General features: G+C 44.2%; 1 protein-coding gene across 1 annotated transcript in view; it reads right to left on the reverse strand.

The window, feature by feature from the left end:
• Positions 1–20,237, reverse strand: part of TENM4 (teneurin transmembrane protein 4) — a 334,278-nt gene that overhangs the window by 21,898 nt on the left and 292,143 nt on the right. Inside the window, exons 22-24 of the mRNA XM_065729933.1 lie at positions 18,427–19,304; positions 6,711–6,883; positions 1,691–1,926 (exon numbers count right to left, since the gene is read on the reverse strand). Coding sequence (XP_065586005.1) covers positions 1,691–1,926; positions 6,711–6,883; positions 18,427–19,304 — 1,287 coding nt within the window. The remainder of the gene's footprint in view (positions 1–1,690; positions 1,927–6,710; positions 6,884–18,426; positions 19,305–20,237) is intronic.

Here is a 20,237-nt window from a genome sequence, read left to right on the forward strand (position 1 = left end):
ATAAAACAAAGACACATTCTGCGTTTGCATCTGAAGTGAAGATTTTGGAAGATAAAACTGACACGGGCAGCTGAGCTGCTGTGAAATGAAGGGAAACTGTTTTGAACACCAAAGAGCTGTGACACAGCTGCAGATTGGAGAAGCCTCCTTCCAGAGACAGACTTAGCTGGTAATTGTGTTGGATATTAAAATAAAGATTTATATACATATATATATATATATAAAACAAAAAAACCCCATCCCAACCCAAACAAGAAGATCGATACCAAGTGAACTGTAGACATACAGTAGTTTCCAGTCCTGTTTGAGCAGCTATTATCCTGATAACAAAAAGAAGTGAGTGTGGGAGGCTGCAGATGCAAAGAGAAAAGAGCAGAGCCTGGGCTGGGGAGGGCAAAGAGCAGTACTTGAGAAGTGTGAGTGACAAATCACACCGAGGCAGTGGGGGTCACACAGCAGGGAATGGGGAGTGGTGCAGAGCCAGGACTTGGAAATGCATATTCTGAAAGCAGAGCATGAATATTTACTGCAAAGCTTGAGTGTGAATAAACAGCTGTAATCCTTTGGCAGCAGGAGCACTGCATGGAGCTAAACCTGAATTTGCCAGGTACTGAGCAGCCCCTCAGGAAGAAGCCCACGACTTGGATTGGGCTGCCCAGGGGGGTGGTAGAGTCACTGTCCCTGGAGGTGTTCAAGAACTGTGGGGATATGACACTCAGGGACATGGTTTATTGGGCATGGTGAGATGGGGGTGGACTTGGGGAGCTTAGAGGTCTTTTCCAACCTTAATGATTCCATGATTGTATGACTCTGAGAGCACCGTTGGGCTTCAATTACTGATAACACTTCAGTGAACAACAGCAATTGAAACACGAGGCCAGCACTTCAGCAGGTTCATCAGATGAGTAAGTTTCAGGAATCTCAAGATTTTTCTGAGGCAGTACAGTGAACAATACTGCTTACAAGGCTTTCAGTGCTCAGGTCTATGTTACAGCTGGCAGTACAGATTGAAAAGCCTTCTGGTACCGAAAGGGAGCTTATAATCAAGAGGAAAACTGACTTCTTACATGGTGTGTTAGTGATAGGACAAGGAGGAATGGCTTTAAACTGAAAAAGGAGTGATTTAAGTTAGACTCGAGGAGGAAATAATTTATTCAGAGGGTGGTGAAGCCCTGGCACAGGCTGCTCAGAGAGCTGTGGGTGTCCCAGCTCAAGCTCAAGGCCAGGCTGGATGGGGCTCTGGGCAGCTTGAGCTGGTGGGTGTCCCTGTCCATGCCAGGAGTTGGAATTGGGGGGGCTTTAAGGTCACTTCCAACAAAAACCATTCTATGATTCTGTGAAAACACTTGTACTAATTGGTGCCATATTTAATGGCTATGATTAACTCTTGCAGCCTGACGTGATGGTTAAATCTGTAGTTTCTGATAGGAAGTGATGCATTCTCAGTGATGCAGAGATCTCACATGGAAGCCACAAGTACTGTCTGTGATGGTTAAGAGAATGTCAGCACATAAGAAGACATAAGGATGTATTCAGACCACAAAGGCTGCATCACTGAGGATGAACAGTTATTCTTCTGTCCTGCAGCCATATCCCTATTGCAGACACCAAAGATCATCCCAGTCCCTTTTCATCATGGGGCTGGACATCGATGAGATGGCAAGTGGAGCCCAAAACTCCTCACACTTACCCTCAGGCGACGTCCAAAGACGGTGACCTGCCCCCTTGCTTGCTCCTTCCTCTGCCTCCACTCCACGAGATTGAGGCCATTGTCGATGGGCAGGGTGACATTCCTCTTGCCCACGGTGGGGTTGACAGTGCCAGCCAGCAGATGTGGCTCAGTCTGCAGGGCCACCTCCATGCCATTGGCCAGCATCAGTCTGAGAGAGCCGTCAGCACCGATGTAGTAGCTGTTTCGGACTTGGTCTGAAGACAGAAAAAGAGATCTTTTAAAAATGCCTGTCCAGGGATACAGCCCCCGCCTTTCACTTTCTTCCTCTTCCAGGCTTCTCTAACATTGCTGCTGGATGTAAGGAAATGCACTGCCACATTTTTTTACTGGCCTTGGTGAGGATGGATTGGGGTTGGATTTTGGGATCTTAGTGGTCATTTCCATCCTTAATGATTCTATGTTTCTATTCCATGATTCAACTGTCCTATTCAAATGTCACAAATAGGTTGTTTCATCAGAAAAAGAAGAGACAGACAATCTCTTTCATTTTGATGACATTCTGCACCTCGAAGTCTTGCAAAAATATCTTAGAATACCCCAGGAAAGAACACAGGTTCAAACCTCCACCCCTAGGCTAGCTTAAAGACCATTGCTAAAACACTGGGTGGTGAGAAATTTGTTTTAAACCACAGTCCCACTGAAAACTTTCCACGTTTTTATATCTAAAAGATCCCAAATTGGCTACAATATATGAAAAAGTGGGGCCACCTACTTTTCTCAGCTTATTCACTATCTCACAAGTGACAGGAAATTGCACAGCCAGCTAATGCTAACCAGCTCCCCCAACAACAGCCAAACCCTTTCACTTGGGAATGCTTTCAGGAGGCAACCAAAGACCTCATGTTTGGAGAGAAAGCAGAAGCACTAAGCTCCCATACATCTGGCCTCAGCTAGCTCCTGAAAGACCAGCAGATTTTGAGGCCAGGATTTGGGAGTTCAGAAGTGGAAGAGAACAATATCCTGTGCACATCTTTCAGGAACCAGCAGGTTGAAATCTTGTCCTTTGAAATCCAGTTGGCCCTTCCTCCTGCAGAGAGCAGCTCATGATGGGTAAGAAAAGCATGAGGCTTGCTGAGTGCAGAACAGCATTAAAAGCACATTATACAAGGAGTGACTTATCTAAAGCTCCTCCAATGCTGGAAAGTATTACCGTTTCTATCTCCCAGGCTGCCATAAATACCTAATTGTGAATAAAAATGCCCCTTAAAAATTCATGTCAATTGTTTTTCCGTTCGGAGGCAAGTCAGGTTTTGTTCACTAGCTGCTCTGCCATAGCTCAGCAGGAAACGAGGTCACAGTGAAATTACCATCTCCCGTCTGGCTGAAATAGATCAGCAAAAAAGCACAGTTTGGTATAATTAGGAAAGGAAACCTGACACCAGTTGGTCTCTGTTACTGTGAGTCTGATCCTGCTCTCGCTGCAGCCAGCTGGAGCCTTGCCACACTCATCTCAGCAGGGCCACAGCTCAGCGTACTGTACACAGTTAACCTCATGATGGTGTGAAACTGCTGTGGCACTGGGTTTTGCCACTATAAATGCACAGCAGTGATTCACAGCGTAGATCTGAGCACTCTGGCTATACCATTGTGATGGTCTTTTGACACAGATACAAAGGGATCAGGCCCTTGATTTTCCATTGAGAAGTGAAAGTCTGCTGGCTTTGGCTCTTTAGCTCTCAGATGCCTGGCACTGTGAAAAACATGGTAGGAGATCCACTTTAAAATAAATTGGTGAAATATTTCTGCACAGCTTACGTGTGTCTCCCACCTTCATCACCAGGGAGCAGGGGAAATGTTCTGTTATTCACTAGACATGCACTGTTTCTTTGTGTCACTCAACTGTTGGCTGTGGTGGATTATCCCCAGAATGTTGCAATGTGAGGGAGGGAAATTGTAGATTCACAGAATTATTCGAGTTGGAAAGATCCTTTAAAGGTCATCTAGTCCAGCTCCTGGGCAACGAACAGGGTTATCCACAGCTCCATCAGATGCTCAGAGCTCCATCCACTCTGATCTTGAATGTCTCCAGGGATGGGGCATCTACCAAATCTCTGGGCAACATGTTCCAGTGCCTCATCACTCTTACTGTAAACAACCCCTTCCTTATATCCACTGTAAATGTCCGCTCTTGTAGCCATTTCCCCTTGTCCTATCACAATGCAAATCCCCCCCTTTCAAGACTTTTTCCAAGATAAGACTCTTTTTGGCTGTTGAAGGCATTTCTCAAAGGCTACATGAAATTGAAGTGCCATTGGATACTGTGCTACGTGCTCATTTGGCTCTGTTTTTGCGCTCTTATTTTGCCCTTGAAACACTGTTCCCTTTGTAGGCAGTCCGGAGGACAAAATCCCACAGAAATGCCAAGGAGTCTGTAAGCTATATGGGCTCCTCCATCCCTCCTATGGGAACCCATAACTTTCTGGAAATGCCAGAAAAATATTCTGGATGTGAGAAATAAGAGTGGTGAAGCACTGGAACAAGCTGTCCAGAGAGGTGATGGATGCCCCGTCCCTAGAGACACTGGAGCTGGGAGTTGGATTAGATGGCCTTTAAAGGTCCCTTCCAACTCAAGTGATTCTATGACTCTATAAAAGTACCTTTTTGGTGTCCTGCCCAAGCCTGCATAAGTGCCAGTTCTGTCCCAAAGCCAACAAATGGCTGAGTCCTTGCTCCAAGTGTCATCTTAGAGGTGTCACCTTGAGCTGACATGTCTTTGTAACCAGGAACACCAGGCATATTCTGAGCATCTCTAAATCCTAATGCAGTAGTTAGTCCATGGGTGTGCATTTGTCTTTTCTGACCTTGATATCTATTTCAAATAAGACAGGATGATGCTGAAATCTTTGCACAGTGTTTCATTCTGACCTTGGGGTTTAAGGGCTGGGAAATGCTTATCATGGGACAGAGGATCCCAGGAGGTGATGGAGTCTACAGATAGGAGTCTGCAGTTGTGAGGAGAACTACATCTCAGGACTTCTGAGCACCTGAGCTCTAACTCCTACCAAACACAACAGGATTTAGGCATTTAAAAACCTTGATGAGATCTGTTTCTGGTTTCTGTGTGGAGCCGTAAAATGTCTCCATTTCACACTGACTGCGGCCAGAACTTGCTCGCAGAGTGATCCAGGCTTCTTGAAAGATTTGCAAAGGATTTGTGAGAGCTGGCCAGAGCTGTGAGCCCAGAAGGAAAGTGCACAAGCACCTCTCATGCAAAGGGAATCTGCAGTGTGCATTTTCTTTGGAGAGTAAATGAGCAGGCAAGATGATCAAAGACCTTGAGAACAGCTCTAGCTCCATGCACTGGAGAGACACTTGGAAGGCAAACTGCATTTCAGCCGTGCTCAGTTCATGCTGGACAACTCCAGAGGCCCTTGCTGCAGTTTCTACATCGCTGCCAACAACATGTGCCTCATTTTGGGTATTCACAGTCCCTGTCACTTGTGGGAAAGCCACCCACAGAAGGTCACAGTCCACCTCTGCTGTGACATTATCCAGATCTTCGGTTTGAGACGAGTACGTTTATTCAGATGCAAATAATTTCGTAATTTTATACTTCTCAAGATGATTAAGCTGTTTGTAATACTGTATGTCCTAATGGCAACAGTGGCCCTGTGCTGGAGGGCAGTACAATGAGATAATTGACCGTGGCACCATTATGTAACTGTGCCTTCAGCTCCGCATGGATAAATCACATTGCAGTCAATTATCTCACTAAAGGGCCCCCCGACAGCGGGCTCTATTGCTTAATTAGGCTCTTGAGGTGAAGCCAACCTCGTGTCTGTGCAGTTGCCAGAGGTCTTAATGCAAGGGGATGGAATGGGGCAGGGTTGGACCTGCTTTGTAGACTGGAGTGAAGAAAAAGAAAGTCATTGTGCTGCCCTGCAAGGATACTGAGCACAGCTAGAAGGAGCTGGCATCCTGTCAGCTGCCCTCTGCAGAAGCAGGAAAGGCAGTGTTCAGGCATTATATGCACTTTCTTTTAAGAAAGCTTGCTCTTATTATATGGAGAGGGAGGGAAATGTATGACTCAGAGATTTGGGAACAAGTGTGACTCTGGAACATGTTAGTCTCACTTGGAGCACTTTGTTCTTTACAAGGGGAAATGATGCTTGACACCCTGCTGCCACTGGTTGTAGACTAAGACTGAATGAGAACTAAGGAGTGAAGAAAGCAGTGGGTTTGCCAATCCCTTCTATTCCTCCACGTCCCAGGGAACAGGAGTGAGGGACTGTAAGGAGGCATCAGCCTTCAGAACCTGGAGATCCAGGTTGGCATGGCTTATGCATGACATCTTCTGCCCTTACCAGAATGTCAGCATGGTGCTACATCACTCCTTCTTCTTTCCTTTCCCACTTCATCACCTTTTCCTTCACCTTATCAGTTCTCTACTTCTCACCACTGGCAGAACTATGCTCATTTTTGACAGTCACAAATTGTTTCTAACCCCGCTGCCCACGACTCCTTTCTCCTCCATGCCTCTCCAAACCAGCCCTTGAGCTCAAACACAAGCCTTCTGGGGACAGAGATGGTCCTTTTGATCTGGATTCTTCCTTCTGACTGTTTGAACAGCAAATGAACAATGCATCTGAGAGATTTCTAGTAACCGTCGGGTTGTCTTTCCAGGAGGAATGCAAATGTTGCATTGCAAGCCATTACGAGAATGAAGTGAAAGGGTCAGATGGAAGAATAGATTTATGCAACTCTTTTAGTTCTAACAATAACAGCGATGATGATGGAGGACAATATTGCATGGCAAGAGGACTGGCTGAGAATGAAGCAGAAAACAGCTGCTGGGTAGATCTGGAGCTAGGGATTGTGGCTAAGTAGGTGTGAGTGTACATCTGGACCAGCATGTGGGGAGCTCTGAGGTGCTAAGGATGCAGGTCACTTGGTGATAGGATTACCAAGATGATGCCTGTTTCCTGATGGATAATCCACGGTTTGCAGCTCAGCTGGGAGAGCAAGAGGCCTGACTCACCTTGGAGCAGGGTGTAGAAGGCTCCTGACGCTGACAAATTGGTTGTTATTGTAACATCATCCTTGCTGGAGGTTTCCACCTGGACGTGCACGGAGCTGTCGGTGTCGCTGCGGAAGCTGCTCACTTGGCCAGTGGGGAAGGTGACGTTGGTCAGGCGGCCGAAGCTGTCATATCTGAAAGGGAGGATGGAGGGAAGTCAGCAGCACAACACAGGGGTGGGATGCAGGAATCATCCCACCAAGCAAAGACCGAGTCTTGAAGTCTTCACCCAGACAAAGCCCTGCTGTCTGTCAGGACTACTTTAAGTTTTTTTGGCTTCGTGAATAGAAAATCACAGCTTTTAGCTGGAGGAAAATGAAGCACAGAGCAGAAAATGACTAAACGAGCAGTTGTCTCTTTTTTAGCAATATCTTTCTGATATTTATCACCTGTACTATGCTTCTTGTTTGTGTCAGAAAACTTTACTTCCCATTCACTGTGCTGTGACTTATGGAAAAGCTGTGGTCTGTGCATCCTGTCTAGCAGAACTAGGAGTTTCTGAAGAACACCAACTGTTTTGTCTGGTTGCTCCCTGAGCTCTTCAGAAATTTATTTATATATTTTTTTTGCCATCTTATTTTAAAAGCTAATGTTAAGGTAGCAGATTGGCCTCATCAGCTAAAGAGCTGTCCTTTGCGACCAAGTTGTAGGGCCCTGGGCACAGATGAGACCCCTGTATCTACCATTTACTGTTCCTAGGACCATCTGGAAGAACTGATTTAAATGTGTGAAAAAGCACTTCCATTTTTCACCCCTACCGAGTCCTTGGCTTTTCCAATGAGAGAGTCAAACATAAGCACCATCTGGGAAGGTTTCTGTGATGTGGGCACCTGCTAGCTAGGACCCAGAGGAAATAAGCCACACGCATACAGGTCCTGCAGCACATTTTTCAATGAAAAGAAGAAGCAGAAAATAAGGCCCAGAGGCATCCTGAATAGATGGAGCAAACATGCAACGCTGAGCTGAGCTCTGAGCTCCGGGCATGGGGCTGGCAAAGGGCTCCTAGAGGGAGGCTGCTGTAGGTTGAAATGGAGAGCAGTAGGAAGCTCCACTGGCTTCCCCATGGAGAACTGCTGGACTTTCTGAAACGGTGGACCTTCAGGCAAACAGTATTTAAATAGTCAAGGGGAAATAGGAGAAAAAAATCAGCAATGCAATCACTGACAAACACTGGACTGTTTCAAGTCCTACCCTCTTGAAAACACATTATGTGGGGACACAAAGCAAACGGTTGAGCAGCCACTCTGCAGTACACAGCTCTGAGCCTCTGATGGAGCACAGCTCAGGGCAGCATTCCTCAAAGCCATGAAGTAACACAAATGATATGTTAAGGAAAACAAGCTTAGAAAACACGACTCTAGGGGCAAAGCCATAAGAAATAAGCTGCTTTACACCAGACAAAACAAAGTAGGAACCTGCCATCCTAAACTTGCTTATTCTGAGGGGGATTATAAATAATTCATCTAATGAGGGTGGGACAAGAGGTAATGAAATGAGGGAGATTGAGGTCAGAAACTGGAGGATGTTTTCCAGGCCAATGGTTGCTCCAAGCAGAGGAGCAGATGGAGCATGAGAAACCCCACTGACCAATGCTTGTAAGAATAGGGGAGAGAAATGTGTCAGAGAGGGTCTGGATGTGGCTGATGGCTGAGGAATTATTCAACCTCAGCTTCAGGACTACTCTGAGCTGGGGAAAAAGCCAACAGACACCATCTAATAACAAAAAGGTAGTCCCAAATTGCAACCTATTGGAGACCCAGAAGCAGCCACTGTGCTGTCTCTGCTCCATACAGAAAAACAAGTTTGTCTCTTCTTTTCCATTCCCCTTTTTTCCATATCTGTCCAGTGCTATTACTTTGTCTTTGACAATATGCTGGCAGTGACTCTGTATGAGGAAGGACTGGCAGAAAAGCAAATTCTTATCCAAGTTTAATATTTAGCAGAGTGATTAAATAGGTGAGCTCATTGCAAATCTACCTCTCCCACTTGGAGCTTGAGACACTGGGACGTGAAATTTTTCTTGCCCGCTGGGCGGAGGGAGAGTTACAAAGGTAGAAGAAAGTATTCAGCCATCCAGTGTCAGCCCATCATTCATGGGATTACCCAAGCATGGAGGAAGGAGCAGCCTTACCCTTTCCCTTCACAACCTTGGCGACAAACCAGCTACTTGTGAAGTGGAAAAGAAGGGGAAGGAAAAAAAAAACAGCAGAGAAGGGATGAATTCAGGCCTGCGCTGCAGGAGGCTGGCAGGGGCCAGTGAAAGCCTTTCCAAGTGGCTAGGAGAGCACAGCTTGGATCTAAACTGAATCTCCTTGCAAGAGCCAGAGCTCAAGCTCTCTCAGTTCCCAGTGCTCTGCTCTCTGTCTGCAGCTCTTCTGTTTGCAATGAGATGGGATGCACTTTGTCAGTGCTTTCTGCACAGTCATCCACACATCTCCACCTGGAAGAGTACGTAAGTAAAAACTAAAAGCATCACAGAAGACATCTTTATCAGATCTGCTGAGACAGGACACGAGGGACATGATTTAGTCTTTCCCTTGAGCAGAGAGAACACGGTTATCACTAAAACTGTGTTACATAACACCCCAAATTCTTCCCACTGTGACATCTATTGCTGTCTATATAAAACACAGTCTGAACTGTAAGGATAGACTCAGATCTCAAATGCTCCGATATTTAAGGAAGATGGGATCTGAATTTAGCATCTCTGACTTGATGGTGCTTGGAACTGAAAGGGAAGAATCTTGCTCTATTTTTTATTTAGCTGAGTGTGGAACTAAGCCTGCCTCACACCTAAAAATACTGGCACAAAAGTAGGCATGCTGCACTGCAGTCTATAGTCTGACTTTGATGCAATAGGGGTGTGAGTGCAGAAGGAAACAGGTTCACAGGTTAGGGAAAGAACAGTAAAAGCCAGGATGGGGGCAGGGAGTTTGTGTGGCTGCTGTTTCATTTAAGTGCTGAATCAGTGTCCTATGAGTCATATGATTTATCCTAAATGAATGACACTCAGCACCATGCTGACAGTCAGCACTAAACCTATTCTGCATGGAAGCCCTACTTACTCCCAACAGCCCTGGGCTCCCTCTACCTTGTTCCTAGACATCTGGGTAGGCCTCTTCTCCCCGGTAACTAGCAACAGAACAGGAGGTAATGGCCTTAAAGTTGCTCCAGAGGAGGCTGAGGTTGGATACTAGGAAGAATTTCTTCTCAGAAAGAATGGTGAGGCATTGGCACAGCTGCCCAGGGAGGTGGTGGAGTCACCATACCTGGAGGTGTTCAAGAACTGTGGGGATGTGATACTCAGGGACACGGTTTAGTGGGCATGGAGAGATTGGGATGGACTTGGGGATCTTAGAGGCCTTTTCCAGCCTTCTATGGATTCCACCATCTCTTACCATTTCTGCACCCATCTATGTGGCTTCTCTAGCACCTGGAGTTCAGACATGCTACCTGCTCGTCTATGTTTGCAGCCTCTCCTCTCTCTTAATGAGAACAAATTGTGTTCTAATGCTGTTCCACAGCAGTAATGGGAGAGCAAGAGGCCAAAAAACTCTGCCTGAGCACAGAAAAAGAGCATGGAAGAATATGACGGTGACTAAATCTCCGTGTGCACATTTTTCTTTTAAGGAGAAGATGATTACATACAATAAGCATAATTAAATTTTCCTAATTGTGTGACAGAAGTCACACAATGGCAGAGAGTTTCACCAAGAGCACGAGTTTCCAACTGGGACTTTTTGTTCTGAGTAGCAAGGCTCATTTGGGGCCAGAGCAGTTTGTGCTGGTGTGCTGGAGTCAGTTTAAGATGTCTGCAAATGTGCATTAGGCTTTTGGCACCTCCTTAGTCACCACATTAGCCTCTGTCAGAAGTAACCTGGACCATCTGTGCTTGCTGCATTTGCACGAGCTGCTGCACCTCTGCCCAGGGACCTTCCAAGTGCTTGCTTTGGGGCTGCAAAGAGGTCATGGCTTACAGTGGGAGAAATGAGAGAAGGCAGCACAACTGGGCTGCTCTACTTTTAATTATTGCTTTTTAATTAGTGGCAAGTGAAGTGTAAAATGCGCGTGCCCAGACTAAAGCTGCTTTGAGAGCTGCAGTGGCAGTGCAAAAGGAGGTGCTGAACACATTAAATCATAAAATGGCTTGGGTTGGAGGGGAGCTTAAAGATCATTTAGTTCCAACCCCCAGCCATGGGCTGGTTGCCCCCCTCCAGCTCAGGCTGCCCAGGGCCCCATCCAACCTGGCCTTGAGCAGCTCCAGAGATGGGCCACACACAGCACTCTGGGCAGCTGTGCCAGTGCCTCACTCCCCTCTGAGTAAAGAATTTCCTCCTAATATCAAATCTAAACCTCTCCTCTTTTAGGTTGAAGCCATCCCACCGTTGTCCTACCACTATCAGACCATGAAAAAAGTCAGTCCCACTCCTGTCTATAAACTCCCCTCCAGTACTGAAAGGCATCAATGAGGTCCCCCTGGAGCCTTCTCTTCTCCAAGCTAGAGAAGCCCACTTCCCTCAACCTTTCTTCACAGGAGAGATGCTCCAGCCCTCTGAGCATCTTTGTGACCATCTCTGGACCCACTCCAACAGCTCAGCATCCTTCTTGTGATGGGGAACGAATGACATGGCTGCATTCGTTCCTTCCATCTCTGCACTCACAGAACTCATCCCCAGCTTGGAGAGGGAGGCTGAGTGACTGAACTTTATGTAGCCATAGGTGCATCTGGTCTTTGTGGTAAGATAAATCTCCTCCCATCAGCTCATTCCACAGCTAAGCTCCATAGGCTGCGCTTCCACAGCCTTGGGATTTATAGGTAGGGTGGTTTCCTAAGATGCTTGTGTTCTCCAAATGCTCTGAAAGTCACAGAATTAAGGAGATGCTGAAGGATAGGAGTGCACACACTCCCAGCAATGAATCCATCACCTGCTAATGCAGCTGCTGCCTCCCATTCAAACCTGCTGCAGAGCCCTGGCATTTGCAATTACAGTGACAATTATTAGGCCAGCAACGGAAGCTGTTGCCATCCATTCCCAATTGGAAACGTATTTAGCTAAGGTTCAATGCACAGAATTAAAATGGCATTTGGTGCTTATGAGGCCTAATTGTTAGCTTGTAAACATTCAGAGCTTTCATTTATCACATTACCATTGTGTAGAGACCTGGGCCTTGGGAATTAAGGAGAGCATCCTAAGTACTGTCTATTCAAAAATCAATTCTTTGCCTGAGTCTCTGAGTTTCCTCATTTTCACTTTTTCACATTTCATCGGTCTTTTAGAACTACAAGTCAAATAGATTGGAAAAAAAATCACTGTAATAATATTGCATTTAGAGCCAAAGTGCCCTAATGTACTTTGCAAACTATGTTTTATGTGTGATTATACAGACGTGCACCCGCTGCCTCGGCACAAGCTATTTTTCAAACAACGTTAAACACAACATTAAAAATAAATCCATAATAGACAAACCCATGCTACTCAAATATGCATGAAGGCAAGTCCTCTTCCTAATGACAGACAGAACTTCTGACTGCCCAAAGGAGGCAAGTAAGGTCTCTGTTTCCAGCTATTTTTATGATGCTCGTAATCACCTTGATTCTCTGCTGAACTTGGACGCCAGGCATACATGCTGGGCTCAAAACATGACCTCACAACTGAGTGAGAGGATTGGAGAAGTGCTGTTTTATCTTGGCACATGCTGGAGTTTCATGATAACTTCAGCAGAGGCACAGTGATGACGAGCGAATGGTATTATAATGGAGAAAAACATGGAGAAAAATAATCTTGCTAAAAGTGACAGAAAAGGATAGAGAACAATAGCCAAAGGGGCTTGTGTTTCTTATGCTTCAGACTGCTGCAGTCACACAAAGATCCTCTCTTGGACTGCTCTAAACCAAGGATGCCATCAAATCCCATAAAACCCAGTGTGTGACCTGAGATATCAGCTGGTGATAAAGGGATGTTATTAATGCAGCGAGCTAGGTTTCCCAAAGTCAAGAGGTGGCTGCTCCTCTAAAGGTAACGAGTGTTATTTATCTCTGGGTTTGACTGCACAGTCTTTGTGCCAACTGTGATGCAGATTGAGTCTGTATCTCCTTGTTGGGTAAATGCTGACTGTGATCCCTCAGCATGAGAAAGACACAGAGCTGTTGGAGTGGGTCCAGAGGAGGGCCATGAAGGCATTAATAAGCCTGAAACACCTCTCCTATGAAGACTGGCTGAGGGAGCCTGGAGAAGAGAAGGCTGTGGGAAGACCTCATTGCAGTCTTCCATTACTTCACGGGAGCTTATAAGCAGGAGGGGACCAACTTTTTATGTGATCAGATAGTGATAGCACAAGGGGAAACGACTTGAAACTGAAAGAGGGAAGATTTAGATTAGATCTTAGGAGGAAATTCTTTATTCAAAGGGTGGTGAGTCACTGGCACAGGCTGCCTAAAGAGCTGTGGGTGTGGAGGGTGTGCAAGGCCGGGCTGGGTGGGGATTTGGGCAACCTGATCTGGTACTGATCTGGTAACTGATGAGTCTTGGGGATGCAGGAAGCCATCCAAGATCCTTCTCTATTAAACAAAGTCCGATGTTATGGGTCAAAGCTTCCCTTATCTCCTGCTAAAAAATCTGGTACTACATTATCCAGTTCGCCCTGAGACACTCCTTGGGAAGTCCATGAGAAGGTTTTGAATTTCTTGGCTTGACTGAAGAGATGTGTATGTATTTAACTGTGTGCTGGGGGAGGTGACATTCAGAACTAAATGGGCACACAAAGGACCTGTGTGAAAGAGCCTCATCTGGGTTAAATAATGCATAAAAGGTTTGACTTTGGCTCAGAAGGAAATTGAATTAATGTACACTGATACCATCTCAATGAGCTAATCAAGATAATTGCCATATTCTTCATTTAAACAAATGCAGTAAATAAAACCCCCAAAAGTGGATTCTGCTGTAGAGATAAACAGCAACTGCTAACAAGCTATGTGAAGGCTGGTAGTGATTTTTTCATGTCAAGTGAAAAAGCAGTAACAACAGAAGTAGTCACACAGCATCCTTTGTCTTTGACTTGAGCTGAACAACAAGAAGCTGTTAACTTGGCAGAGTTTCCAGACCTACTTCCTTTGCTGCTGATCACAATGTTACAGGCTGAATGGGAAGGCAAGTCTTTAATCCCGTTACTGGACAAGCTGATTTGCAGGGCATTAATTGATAGTGAATGTCAAGGTCTATATAGTACTAAAAACCCTCAAAGAAGTCCAAATAGGCCTTTGGGGACAGGTTAATTACTGGAGGGAATGAAGTTTCACTCTCAAAGGAAGGAGAAAACTCGTGCCATCAGATGGAGAACCTCAGTGCTAAATGCAGTAAAGCAGAACTGTTACATCAAGCATAGGTGAAGGAACTGTGCACAGAAGAGCTGCAGGTGCTGTGAGCAGGTCCCCTTCCCCTTCTGAAACAAAGGGCCAAGGTGCCAATCTGAGCCATTGGAGGAGCTGGATTCACTGGTGTGCCCTTGATATAAGCTTCCAGTAGTAGGACAACACGTTTCTCCTCCTTCTCTCCTCTCTAGAGTCATGTCAGCGTGCCCATATATGACAGCTCTTCACAGCTGTACGATAAAAACTGAGAAATGCCCTGCTGAGAGCATCAACGCAAGGAGAACTAGGGATTCTGGAGGTATACATATGTAGTGTTGTCACTCTTGCAACACCATTGCTCTTTTGTGGTAGTATCTGGTTTATTATCCTCCTTAGACAGAGATGTAAAGGTAAATCTTACAAGGGTATTCTTCATGAGGCCACAGCTGCAATGTAAACTCGCCACTGGAATTTATGGTTATTCTTAACTTTTAAAGCAGTGGTGCCCATCCAATCTGGGGCTATAAACAACCATTATTTGCAGAGAGAACCATCAAGCTTTTCCTCAGAGTCAGACCTGATGTCTTTATTTCCTTGGCCCCAAGCAAGACGGAAATATGAGCTTCACCTTCCCACCACGTCAAGCTCGAAAAAACTCAGAGTACCTTCCAGTCACTCATGATCACAGGATATCTCTAAATCACTTCAACTTCTGTTCAGATACAGAAACCAATAGCCTGGAGTTTGAGCCTTTCAAACATCGATTTGTTCTACATCATCTTCTTTGACTTCTTGGCTATCAAGGAATTTACATTTCAACCTTCCATGCCTGTGCTTTGAGATTGACTCATGCTTATCTTCTATCTGGTGAAAATAGACCTTAAGGAAGGGACCCAGAGTTGTTTGTATTTAAGATATCAAGAAATTGAGAATATACTGCTCCTCACAGTTGGCTGCTCTACTGTTAAGCTAACCTCAGCCTTAAGAAATTGCATCATCCTCCCAACTTGCATGGCTCTATATTTGCTTTCTAGAACCTTGCTCTTCTTCTGTCTTTCTCTGCTAGACTGAGAGTCCTTCTGTAGGTGAGCTTTGTGCTGACATGCTGTGATCTAGACAATTCCCAGTCTTCATCGTGATAAGATAAATAGATCCAGCTGTCCTCGTTCTCCAGCAGAAAGCATTTTCTTCTCATGAATGCATTTTTGTATGTTTTTCTGCACACTGTTCAATTTTCCTCATCCTTCATAAACAGAAAACACCAGAACTGACAGTATTAGTCTCAACAATGCTGTGCCGTGAGAAAATAAGCTCCCTTTTATTCACTACAAGCAGAGTGCAATGAGTAAACATACTCATATTTCTTGTCTATCCAAGGAATAGGTTAGATAAATTTGACATGGAATTATGCTGAGACATCATAGTGATGTGATCCCTACAACTTCTGACAGCCAATGCTCAGTCCCATTCTTGAGATGTGGTCTGTTAGATGAGTACCTTCTTGTGTAAGAATATGTCATGATTAAATCAGACTTATTTTATCAATACATCTAAGTATTTCACATCTATTCACTAACGTTATCATCATTTAATCAGTTCTGTTTTTCTACTCTTTTTTTCCAGACTATGCATTCAAAACCTGGCTAGAATCAAGTCCTGACTGTTCACCCAAAACAATCACACTGTGTGATCCTCTGTTGCTGACTATCTTTTCTGAGAATGTCCTTGAGCCTTTCAGTTGTACTTTCCACAGTTGGAAAGAGGGGGAGACTGAAGTATTTCACAAGTCCCTTGTATAAAGGATGGGGAAGGATAGGATAGCATAGGATGGGATGGGATGGGATAGGATAGGATAGGATGAGGTAAGATGGGATGGGAGGGAGTGGTGGGGAGGGGATAGAGGATGAGAGGGGATAAGATAGGATGAGATAAGATGGGATGGAATGGAATAGAATAGGATAGGATAAGATACGAGAAGAGAAGATAGGATGGGATAGGATAGGATAGGATAGGATAGGATAGGATAGGATAGGATAGGATAGGATAGGATAGGATAGGATAGGATAGGATAGGATAGGATAGGATAGGATAGGATAGGATAGGATAGGATAGGATAGGATGAGAAGAGGCAGTCTCTGATTCAAGCAAGGAAGATTTAAACTGAGTGTATAAAAAGCCTTCTGACAGTAGCAATAAGATAGGTGAAGACATTCTTATCACTCGCAGTATTTATGGATAACTTAAATAACTTTGATATGATCCATTTGAACAAACTGTAGACATCTGCAATGTAAACATCTCTATGTGAGCTAATCATTCTGGACTACATTTACAGAGAGAAACTGTCAGCATATTACCTGTCTCATCACATCCTAAAGCTGATATATGATATAACTTATCCAAAACTCTCCTCAATGGTGCCTGTTTCCCTCCACTGCCTATAAGGGGAGGCTGAGGTAACTAATTCAGATATAGACTTTTACCCTGTAGTTGTATAAAGTTACATCAGAATCTGTCAGGAACAGCTAAATAGAGATAACTGATCACAGGTTTGGATGAGATATCTCTGAAGACACATTCCCACCTCTATTTTCAGTGATGTTGTGCTATCACACAGTGCTGACTTGCTCTAGCCAAGATTTCCATAGCGTAACCACTGGAGAATACCGTCTTCCATTTAGCTCTAAAAAGCTTTCTTATGACTCTTCTGAAGTGCATAAAAGGACCAGAATGATGACTTTCACAAATGCTCTATTTTGTTGGATAGAAAGAAATAATGGATTACTGTTATAAATGTATCCACAGAGTAAGTTGGATTTTAGCTTCTGTCTCATTTTATCTACTTTATATTTTCAGTTACACTTTTAAATAAAAGAATATGTTTTTGGAATAAATTTGACCATTATTAGCTGTAATGTTTAGTTTGCTTTGCTCTCCACAGCTACATCTGTTTTCAAGCACAGGAACTACTGGATTCTTTGCAAAAAGGAAAATGCTGCCTTGATTTAGCATGATGATCCTGACAATATAGAAGGTTTTCACCCCTATAGAGAAAAACACCCTGTCTTTCCACACTAAAGCCTCCCTCCAGCAAATTCAATGTAAGAGACGGAAGGGCATTAACTTTGATTCACTGAAGAATATTGCTGTAGTAATTGCAAGCAGAACATTGATGGAATGCAAATAACCTTTCAAAGGATTCATCACACAGTTTCCATCAGTTCTTTTATAGGCAGGAGAAAAGAAACTCAAGACTGAGCCTGGAACATTTTAAAGAAAGAGCCAAAGCAACTGCATGTACAGCACATGAATATGTAGGATTAGTCAGTTTTCCTTCCCCGAATCTCTTATTTTAATTTTTTTTTCTTCCAGTTTTTGTCTTTGTAATCTTGGGAACTTTCTATTCCAGCCAAATCGGGCTTCTACGAGTGCATGATTATGGTATCTGAATGCTTCCATGTAACCATTCAAACCATATGGGAAATTATGCATTAAGAGGAACATTTCAAAAAGGCTGGAATTTGAGAATAAAAATGGAACTAAGGAAGAGTGGGATGGCTTCTCGACAGCATGATCAATCTGTAGACCATCCTTCCAGATGTCCTTGTTTGAGTTATCTTTTTCCTACTTGACATTAGAAGTATATTGTCCTCGTGCTATTTATAAGCAGAGGATTGCTAATAATAATACAAAGTTGAAATAAATCCTCAAGTCGTTGCCATCTCTGCTTTTTTTCAACCCACCCTGTCTTCCCTCTGCTCAAAAATTCATTGGATAGGGATGGTCTTCAGCAGCTCTGAGATTATTTTTAAAGTTTAGTGGGGACAACTATAACAATAGAAACAGAACAGTCCATTAATTACAGAACAGCTTTCTGAGCAAGCTGTCATCAGTCACTGTCAGTGGTCATTTTACATCAGCCACTTTAAACAAGCTCAGAAAGACAGTAGATCATAGGAAGTAGGTAAAAAGCTGAGAGAAAGAGGATCAGAATGAGACTTCCACTCTTCCAGTCCTTTCATAGCCAAGCAAAATTCTCTGCCATGCAGCCTAAATTTCTAATCCCAACTGCAGTTAAGGAGAGCCAGGTGTGCAAATTCCTTAGGTGATTCAGAGAAAATCACCATAAACTTTATGTGACTTTGTAGGGAGAGTTTATTAAAATTCTAACACACAGCCAATAGGACGTTTTTCTGTGATCTAATATTCCATGTTCTGGACATTATATTTGAACTATGGTTCTGTCAGGGGAATTAAGAATCTATCAGCTTTACATGGATCAGAGAACACAGAATGAAGACGGCTTCGTCACAGTGAAATCATACTTACTCATAAAAAGTTGTCCAGCCATTTTCATTGCTTTTGGTGGCAAGCAGACCAGAGTTGCCATGGTAAGTCATCATGGCCACTTCATGGCCTTGTGTAGTGACACTCTTGAGTGCGCTGTTGGTACCAATTGTCACCCAGTAGACTTGGCCATCAGGCACTACCAGCCAGAGGGGCATCCCTGTGGAATCTCTTCGGATATTGACTAAGTTGCCATTGTTGTCAGTGATCAGGGTTATATCTCCATCTCCAGAGTAAGTAAAATTGTAAAGATAATCTCCAGTGGTAAGGCTCTGAGTATATAGGTGCTTACCGCTGGTGTCAAACAAGTAGAGTTCCTGGTCTATGGGTGAGGATAACTCATACATATTTTGCGTGTTGAGGAATGGTTTGTTTTTCCGTACAAAGCGTATTCGGATATTTCCAAGATCAGCGACGTAAAGCTCTCCATCTGCACACACTGCAAGGGAGGACGGGGCATTGAGTTTGGCATCCTTGGCGTAGCCATCATCCCCTGAGAAGCAGTCACAGTTGGCATCATTCTTGCAGTCACAGCTGCTTGGTGCACCGGCGACGAGTGAAATCTCTCCGTTGGTGGTAACCTGCCTGATGCGGTTGATCTTTTTCTCATCAGTTTCAGCAATATATAGGACCCCGTTATGTGAGACAGTCAGGGCAGTGGCAGACTCCAGGGTGGCATGTATTGCCACCTTGCTAAGGAGAAAGTGATCCATCCCCGGGACCTGGCAGTGCATGGGCCTCCCTGCCACTATGCGCACCTGGTGGTTCTCAGAAATCTGTAACACAACGTTGTTGTCGAGTACATACAGGGAATTATCCATTGGGTTCACGGCCAGATCCGTGGGCCATTCGAGACGGACCTTAATGGTAAAAAAGCACAAGGACATTGTTACAGTGAGATCTTTTTTTCAGTGTATGATTGATATAAATCAATCTCAAGTGAGGATTTTTCAACATGGATTAAAGGGAGAAAGGGTAGAATAAATACAACTAATGGTTACTGCTTGGAATGATGGCACTCTTCGGATTGACTGAGCTTGGACCCGAGAGCAGACACCTGAGACTGGGAATTTGGTTGGCTAAGTACTGTAAGATCAATCAGTCAAACAAAACGACAGTCCTTTTACTAAATGATTCATAGATTCATAGATACATTAGGTTGGAAAGGACCTACAAGATCATCTAGTCCAACCATCCTCCTATCACTATCCCTACCCAACTACTAAATCAAATCCCTTAGCACCTCATCTAAACGCTTCTTGAACAGCGCTAGGGATGGTGCCTCAACCACCTCCCTAGGCAGGCCATCCCAGTGCCTGACTACTCTTTCAGAGAAAAAATGTTTCCTCAAATCTAATCTAAATCTTCCCCGGCGCAACTTCTGGCCATTCCCTCTCATCCTGTCATTATTTATCAGGGAGAAGATTCTCCAGGCAAGTGGTCCAGGCCCTACTGATAAGTGACAAAGAGAAATGCAGAAAACTGACAGCTTTGTCTGCATGTGTACATCCAAGTTCTAACCACCCATTTTGTGCTTGGTACTGCAAAAATGCAAAATAACAAATCACTTTGAAATGTGGGCTACTTTGTAGAATTTGCACTTTGTAGAATGGAATACTTGTGTAAGAGATGCTTTATTTTTTATGTGTAGGAGCCAATCAGTTACTTTTTTTTTTTTCTATCTTAATGGTGCCTATTCCCCATTGCAGACATTGCAGAGTGGAACTGGAAATGAACAACTTTAAAGAATGCTCTTGGTCACCTCCAGGAAGACTTTTAAATAGATTTTCAAT

This window comes from Cyrtonyx montezumae, unplaced genomic scaffold, assembly GCF_038088225.1.
Source record: "Cyrtonyx montezumae isolate F1298 unplaced genomic scaffold, pur_monq_1.0 scaffold_12, whole genome shotgun sequence".
In the NCBI taxonomy this organism is placed as follows: domain Eukaryota; kingdom Metazoa; phylum Chordata; class Aves; order Galliformes; family Odontophoridae; genus Cyrtonyx; species Cyrtonyx montezumae.